General features: G+C 47.6%; 1 protein-coding gene across 1 annotated transcript; it reads right to left on the bottom strand.

The window, feature by feature from the left end:
• Positions 1 to 1627: 1627 nt before the first annotated feature.
• LOC149365004 (uncharacterized) lies at positions 1628 to 5266 on the bottom strand. Its single transcript, XM_089570232.1, has 2 exons — positions 4648 to 5266; positions 1628 to 2316 (listed from the first exon to the last, which is right to left on the bottom strand). The coding sequence occupies exons 1-2, from the start codon at positions 5264 to 5266 to the stop codon at positions 1697 to 1699; spliced, it is 1239 nt and encodes a 412-aa protein (XP_089426358.1). The 3' UTR covers positions 1628 to 1696.
• Between the last annotated feature and the right edge of the window lie 3625 nt (positions 5267 to 8891).

Below are 8891 nucleotides of genomic sequence, written 5' to 3'. Positions count from 1 at the left end.
AAATCAATACTGTGGTAACTTCATTCGGCATAAGGGCATAACAATGACGTCGTGAAGAGGTCAGACAGCTCAGAGCAAGCCTTCTCCCGAGGCAAATCAATTACGGCACGTTCCGCACGAAAAACTTTATTTTCTCAAGCGTGCGCGATACCGAAAGAAAAAAAGAAGCAGAAGTTGGTAGCGGAGTGCATTAGTGACCTGTCCAGGCAACGTGGCGTGACCGTAATGGTGGTCTGGAAATGTTTTTTTTCTTACTTCTCTGCGAAGGCATGGAAGAGATGCACAGAAGAGTTTCTTTTATCTGGAACGTCTACGTGTCGCGCAGAAAAGACGGTCCCCGCTTTGATGTCCGCTCATTGGTGTGTTGTTCCGGCACATTTTTTTGGTCACCGCACTCATTTGACACCAAAATAACGGTAAAGACGGAAATCGCGTACACTGTGTCACACACAAAAAAAGAATGAAACACTGCCTATTGCAGCAAAAGGCAAGGCGAAAAAGATACTACCAGCGAAATGCAGACTTGTAATGAGGGCGTCAAAAGTGCTGAGTTTTTTTGCATTTACAGACACTATGCTTCCAAAAGAACGACATTTTAAACGCTTAGTGAGACCGGCGAAGTTACTTCAGACAAGTAAAGGCTAGTTCATCAAGATTGTGTACAGATGTAAAGAGCAAAAACTTCGGTGTAGACAATGCGTACAGTTTTCTTCCGGAGGATGGTTGCGAGGGCGCGAAGCGAATGTTTGAGCGCTAGCTGTCTAGTTACACGAAAGAATTTTTCACAGACGTGTTCCGTTTTTTTTCTGGCAAAGTCACCACTCACCCAGCCGGAGGTGAGTGGTACTCCACAATGCGTTTCAGTGGTGGATTCTGGTGGGTTTCGAACCAACCACCTCCCGCTGCAAAGGCGGACACCCAAGCCACCTGGCCACCTGTCACCTCCTCCCTCTTCTGTTCTCGCATTCCCTCATCTCCCCTGTAAGTAGAGAGGGGAATTTTTTTTTCTCCACTTTGTCAACCGTCACCTGCCATACTCTCTCCTTCTCCCGCTTTTCCTCTCTGTCCTCTCCCAGAAAAGCAGTGAGGGGATTTTCTTTTCTTTCTTTTTTTTTTTTAAATAAACCACTACCACCACCACCATTTTCTTTTCTACATTCTACCAGCCAAGCCAGGAAGGTGGCAGATATGCTAACTGACATGTGGCGCTGCGGACGTCGTCGACGGCGCGAAATTGAGGAACGAGCTGATAACACCTATAGCACTCTTAATATGCATTCGGGCCACGTTCGCAGGAACCTTTTGTATTTTGACCAACCATCAGTGAAATAACACGCCCTGAGCCATCGAAAACACTGCAGTAATTAACTGGGAAGACTCCCGTAAGACACAGTCGCCTCTCAAACCGTCTGCCTTTCATCCCAGGCCACATAAGTCTGACCGATTCCTCGCAGCGTTTAACGTTGGTGCGCACATCTCAGTACGGGGTGTCTGTACTCGGAAAAGCCAGTAAGTAAAGCCAGAGTTTCAGGGCTGTGGTAAAACCAATAACTCATTACCTTACACTCAGCAAAGCAAGCTCTGCGCAGCGTTTAGAAGTTGGCTTTGTCGGATGCCTAGCGATGATGAGTAACTAAAACGTTAGCCTCTTAACTCTCTTCACGACTCCGCAGGCTCTAGAAGACAACGCGCCTATCTAGTCCCTGTCGCGCGCCATCCTTGCGGAGGTTACCGCCGCAGCGACAAACAAGACGACGAGTATGGCGAGTAGTAACCGGCGGATGGCGAACAGGCGGCCGATGGTGAGCCTCGGAGGATTGAGGCCCACCGAGGCGATACACATGTTGGCCAGGAAGAAGGTGGCCTGCTGCAGTTGGTAGCGCTTTCCCAGTATGGCCGTGAACGCCTCGATCTGCGTGAGGACTTCCATCGTGGCGTCGTGGAAGTCGGAGGCCGCCATCGTGAGCGCCACGAAGACGCAGTAGACGGGGAAGACCTCGAGCAAAATGGCGAACACGGCGCGGCCTCCGAAAGGCTGAGGCGGGAAGGCTCCCAGGTAGGCGCCCCGGATGTTGGCCAGCGTGAAGGCGACGCACATGGCGTACCAGAGGAGGACGAGACCGCTGAACGCCGAGTCCAGCTCCTGCGCCGTGCTGGCCTGGTGGAAGTACAGGTCCCGGATCTGACGCACCGTCTCGGCAGGGTCGTCGTGGTCCGAGTGTTTGAGCGTGAGGATGTAGTTCTTCAGGTGGTCCATGTTTCCGGCCGCCAGTTCCGTCATGAAGGTGTACAAGAAGATTCCGAAGCATGTCGGCCCTGCGAAGAGGATCACTGTACGGTGGACATCCGCCGGGCGGTGTGAATCTAATCGCGACTAAGGAACTTCAGCGGCCGCGTTTAGACTTAAGTAGCAATGACATGAAAGCACCCTTTTCGATACTTTCTTGAATTGAGCTGAAAAAGTATTATATGTGCGTTCTTGCATTTCAGCTACTTACCGCACAGGCACAGCGAGTTCCTGCTGTGTTGCTATTGCGTTTTTACTTTCCTTATAAAGCGTGGAGCGACCTTCTCATTCTTACCCTGCAGTTCTAGGCATCTGTAACTACGGCCATATTCGGGACCACTTTATGGCGGCATCTGCGGAACTCTATTTCGGGCTGGTACGTGGCGAATGTATTCACAGAAATACTTCGTTTAATTTCAACGAAGAAATGCGTGGTTAATCTGGTAGCCTCCAAGCATGTTCTATGCAGCATCGACCTTCGTACTTTTTACAGCTTTATAAATTAATTCTCTGTGTGGTGGTGATTGCGGTGATAAAATTTATATACGCGACCTCAGGCGCTTCCACTGATGGGCCGCACAAGTCCTCTTTAAAAAATTTACTGGTCTTGCTCTGCAAGAGCAAGGTTGAAATGCGCTTGCAAGCAGTTGATCACACTAGAGACTGCTTGCCTATTTTTCAAACCACTCCAAACACATTTTGTTCGGCACTGCAAACACCTCATTTTATTCACTCTTAACTTTTGATGAACCACTTAATTCCACCACTGCCACCACCTTCTTATTCATACCGCATTATCATTCTTGTTCGTTTGTTGCATTTATTCGCGACAGTGGCGCGTTTAAGGCACTGTTTAAGACAAGCCAAGGCATTGCCCATTTTGCCTGGTCCATGTTTGGCGTGTTGCCGATGCGACTGGGCGACACCCAGAGTTTTTTTTAGGCGAGTGTGTGGTAGCTTTCCATGACGTCTAAGGAGGCGGAGTTTATATACGTCATCCACCTTCTGTTCGTTCACGCCACCTAGGATGTCTTCATGGAAAGTTCCGCAGCCGCTTTTGCTGCCTTGCCGCATAGACTATGTTCACCTATACCCATCAAGTAACTCGGCGCTCGTCTTGGCAGTGGTATCTATGGTTTACACTTTACTTGATATTAAGCAGTCAACCGACTATGGACTTAAAAAAAAAATGACCTCCCAGTCACGCCAAATAGTATAAGGTTTCTACCTGTCGATAATGAAGGCGGTGTCCCATACGACTTATTCATGTTGCTCTGCCTCCTCAGTCTATGGAAAACGAGAATGACTAAAAGGCACGTTGATGTTTATGCTCGCTCAGCGAGGGAGTATTTCATATAAAGTGTGACATTTCAAAAAGAACTGTTCAATGCTCAGAGAAAGCAACCTGTATGAATGCCAGTGTCTAGTGATCTGACAAGCTTGAAAAGTTTTTGAATCACAGCAGCACAGCCGCAACTGCGGCTGCCACTTTGAATATTATTCAGTTCTTATTGTTATTTTGCTCTGATACTGATGTAACCCTTTTTTCTTTGACCGTGAACAGAAAGTGATGAAAAAAAAAAATCTCGTCGTGGCTGTGAAGTTCCGTACTCGCTTCCAACGAGAAAATCCTGGGTTCATATCCAACCCGCAGAACTTTCCTTTTTGGGATTTTTTTTTCTGCTTCCATTACGCAGGATGACCACGCACAGGTCACTGAAATTTCTGAGCGTGGCCATTAGTGCTAACACAGTAAAAAATAGTCCTCATAGGAAAATAACTTAACCATAGGATAATGCACTTGGGCTGCCGAGATGAAAAGAGAAACTAGTCAACGAGTTTGAAGTGATTGACTATGAGGGTATACTGATATTGTCTTGCTGGGGCGTCCAGACGGAACGGTATGAACGCTGTCTTGTGCATTTAAGTGTTATAGAGCAATTTCCTGCTCTTAGGAACCTCGCATGAACTACAGTCGTTGAACTCGTTCTTGTTCTGAGCATGGATATTGCCTTTGTTCATTCCACTTAGTTCTATTCTTTTGCCGCTGTACTAAGGAGTCGCATGTCGGCTAAGCCGTAACATAGATATTAACCTTGCAAGCTGACTGATACGTTTATCGCGAATGCGTACTGCTGCCACAATACTGCGAGGCCATTATTGCGTTCTCATGTGTGCTGGTCTGCTATGTGGGAGAATCTGCAGCGTTCGCCAAGTAGGCAGTTTGGTATAAGGTTCAAATTCTTTTTTTTTTTTTTGCGCGCTATAAAAGGCAAGCTAAAAGGAATCACAAAGTAACGCTCATTTCAGTTAATAATAGCTAGGCTAGTATTAACTCCAAGGTGACCGCGTATATTTACCAAGCATGAAGAACCAGCGAATGAAGGCGTCCAGGCGCAGGAACCCAGCCCTGATGGGGTCCTGATGAGGGGTGAACGTCCCGTTGGCGAAAGACGAACCGGAGAAGAAAGCGTATATCTTCTCGTCCTCCTCGATGCCGTTGACAGCAAAGTCCAAGGCGTTGGCGAAGATAAATGCCCAGATCACCATAATGACCAGGGTGGACTTGACCCGTGCCACCGTCTTGGCGCGCGACCTCCACGGTATGAAGTTGGTGCGATAGAAGGCCGCAATCTGCCTGACGCTCGATCCCCTGGCGATGACGGTGACCGCCGTGAGCGCTGCGGTGACTGCGGCCACCAGCCATTTGGTGTAGACCCATCCCGAGAGGCCGTACAGGTAGCTGACCAGGTGTTCCAGGAGGAACAGGTTGGTCATGAGGACGGTCAACACCGAGAGGGAAATGTGCAGCACTCGTGTAGGGAGCGAGACAGTGAAAGTGCTTGTGTCTTCGATGTGTACTCCGAACACGGTGAGGCAGAATGTCGCAACGCGGAATGGGTCGGAGCTGGTGTTGCGCAGCCTCGCCGGTGGGTTCATGCCGTTGGCGGCAGTGCGCTTGAAGAGGTCGGTAGTCATGATACGCGGTGGTCAACCAGAAGCGTCGACTAGCAGCGCTGTGAATGGCTAGAAGGTTCTGTCGAATTCTTTTGGCGATCTTGCTTGTGGGCTACTCCACTCCTTCCGCTTCTTCAGCCGATCCCACTTTGCGAGCCCCACACGCAGGAACACCTGACGCCTCGTTGATGACAATATTCGACTGATATTCCTGCGCAGATTTAAAGCGCCGAGATTTGGTTCTGTTTCGTTTCTTTTTTACTGCCCACATTTTCTCTCAGGCGAAATTAACTAAAAGGAGAAGGCACAAGCTCCTTTCACCACCGTATGCCAGGAAGGCGCGCTTTATTTTATCTATGCACAATCACCATGAAAAATGTTATCATCACTTCGTTAATACGCAGAATTTTTTTATGTTTACGTTACAGTTCATAAGCTCTATTTCCTTCATTTTTCTGCGACATAAATCTTCCACTAACGCTGCAAGTTTAGGCCCTGTTCAGGGAAAAGCACACTAGCCTGTTGGGCTTCAGAAATTTGTCTCGTTTCTGTACGAACTGTTCGACAGCGACAGCACTAGGTCTTTCCCTAACTACTAATACATAACATGCAAAGCATCGGGCGCGGACATATCGCGCATATCCGGATGTTTCTGCAGCTTACTTCGACAGACAGGCTTATCAGTGCAGCTTGTCTTCCAACACACGGATCTGTATCACAGCGCGTCGTTCAAGCTCAGTCTGAAGGCGCAATAAGACCACCCTTGGTTCAGTGCTTTCTTAAATATGCTAATGTATGCCATTGCGTTTCAGGCAACTAGAGTGAAAGCATCCAGATAGGAGCGATATGGAAGGAAATGTTCGCAATCCAGAACCGAATTGATTTTTACCTCTACATCCAAACTGAAAACGTTTTAAAGAGATTACGCATCTAGGAGAGAATTGCTTAAAAAAAGCAGACAAAAAAGAGCACCGTACTCACTCAACCTCGAGGACTATAATTTCTCACCCTGTGCTAAAAAAAGGTGTTATCACTCATTCTGCTTAGGCACATGCTCTAGGAATAGTATATAAATCTTTGTGACTGTTTTTGTGACGCCTACTAGCTTCACAGGCGGAGTGGCCGTTATGGCAAGGTCATCTCGCACCAAATCAACACTTACGGTGGTTGCAAGGTGCGCAGGCGCAGAATACTCATAGGTTGTTGTGCGCATGCGCATTTCTCCATCGCACTGTTGCTTATCGCCATCAATAGCTATTGATTCAGAAGGTTACCTGTGTTGTAGAGGGCCACAAGTAATATGCTAATTTTTCGCTTAAGAATTACGATACAAAACTGGGAAACACCCAAGTTTTCGTGCATGCTTAGTGCTTGTGCCCGCCCTACATCTAGAAACCTCTGCTATTACCTTTTTTGCAGTCTTGACTCCGGATCACGAGCTATTCCAAAACGAGCTCGTAACGTGTCATCGCACGAAGAGAAATGAGTCGCTTGTGGAATTGTCCTCCGTCCACTCGTCTCACTTACTCCAATGACGGAACCTTCCCCTGATTGGTTACACTCAGCGGTCACGTGGCTGCGATCCAAGTTGTCCGACGCGGCCACTGCGGCTTGTCCTTACACGACATCGACGTGTTCTGGGTGAACGATATCTAAACGAAGACGGCCAGAATTGGGCATTAGCGCCGCCTCTCACGGAGGCAAAGAATACCTCAAGCAAAGAAAAGGGGGAGTGGCCAGATCTGTTCTTCCGAGGCGACAGTAAATATTTTATGTCAAATCGGGGGCAGGTCTTCATTGACCTCGACTCGGCAGAAGGACAGATTGCAACAGAAGCAAGGAAACTAGTAAACCACTGCACAATTCTTCTTAATTCCCGCTACCAATATTTCTTTGAGATGCCTGGCATTTTTCTTGTATCTTTGAAAACGCACTTTCATCCATCCTGTGTTTAACCGGATGATGACGGAAAAAAGAATAGCGGAAAAGAATAAACAAGGATGAGTGTCAATTCATGATTTTGCACAGAACTTCCGCACTTCCACCTAGGCCCCTTTCCCTTCCAACTTCCTCCCACTCTCTCTCTCTCTCTCTCTCTCTCTCTCTCTCTCTCTCTCTCTCTCTCTCTCTCTCTCTCTCTCTCTCTCTCTCTCTCTCTCCACCTCCCGAACACACATAGAAGTTGCTCTTCTGCGGTTCAGACGTAGTCCTTGAACTGACCATACGAAGGAGAAATCAGGCAGTGTTGACTTTATGTAGATGCATGGATTGCCCCGAGGGAAAGACACGTGTTCTGCGCGGACATGGCCTATTGGCCACCTAATGACGGCCACGGCGACCCTGTTTGCTCAGTTCCGTGCACGCGTGCTCTTTGCTTCATACGAGAGTTTCTGGTAATGATCGATAACCTGAGCGAGTGGTGCTGTCTCGAGGTCGGATGGGGGACATAGTAATAAGTCCGTCTAGACAAATTGGCAGCGGCGAGTGCTGTGCCTTACGCAGTGGACTCGTCTAAACTTTCCTTAAATGACGTGCTGCATATGTCCTTTATATATACATGCACGAGTTTACGAGTTCGGCAGCAAAAAATGAAAAACATAATAGAGACGAGACTTAACGGTAGGTATTGTTCATTCGACGTTTCGACCGCGGACCAGTCTTTGTCAAGAATGGTGGTACAGCACTAACACACATCTTCTTAATGCATTCATGTCGCTCCTGCCTTTGAGATGAACGCAGGCGTTCTCAGTCGATGAGGGTCAAAGTGGTTGTGCACACGCTTAATTTTAGAGTCAACAATTCTATATTTATACTCTTCCTATTAACTAGAGAGAAAGCTAGCAGCATTTCATCCACCAAGTACACCCGAGGCATGCCGGGAAGACGAGGCTTCGGATTGACACCTGGAGGCTTGTTGACTGTTCTATGAAGAAAACACATCACAGAGCATGCTTAATTCGTCTCGTCCCCGTTTGCCACGACGAAGCAATTTTTCAGCATGGATCACCACCTGGCCTACATCACGACCTTGCTATGCAGTAAGGCTGCGTGCGTCAGCATGAACACGGCCGCCACTTACTTGTCAGAGCGTCAGATTCTTGCCATGCCTATCGGTATTTTCTTTTCAAGCCAGAAGCAAACATTTTTTTATAAAATTCCAACCACCCAATACAGAAGCGAGGATGAAAATTGCCTCATGTCTTACCTTGCCCTAGCACTATGGAAACTACTTCAGCAGGTTGAATGATGACAACGGGCGCAGTAGATTGCTAGATAGATTGTTTATTTCCCTATTTTCGGCGATGAAGACAGGCTAGAGAATAGCAGCTTTATTGAAAGTCTTCAGAAGCAGCCAGAAAACAAGAGCATTTCTTTTTTTTTTTTTTGAATTACAACCCGAAAGCATCTCTATAAGGAGCGTTATAAGGGAAGGAATAATAGCTCTCAGTCCGGCCCGCTAGCAGAAAGTTTTGGACGTCGGGACAGGCAAGCTTAAACCAATTACAGCATGTTGCTGCCAAGCTATTAAAAAAATGGAGCCGATAAGCATGAGCAGTACATAGACACCGGCCTGCACCTTGTGCACCTTCTGACAATTTTCCCTCTTATCGTGGGATAACTTTCTGCGGTAAATTAAACAAGTTCA

The sequence above is a fragment of the Amblyomma mixtum genome, chromosome 2 (assembly GCF_055824585.1).
Source record: "Amblyomma mixtum isolate Tamu chromosome 2, ASM5582458v1, whole genome shotgun sequence".
Classification (NCBI taxonomy): Eukaryota; Metazoa; Arthropoda; class Arachnida; order Ixodida; family Ixodidae; genus Amblyomma; species Amblyomma mixtum.
This window is presented reverse-complemented; position numbering and strand designations above follow the sequence as displayed.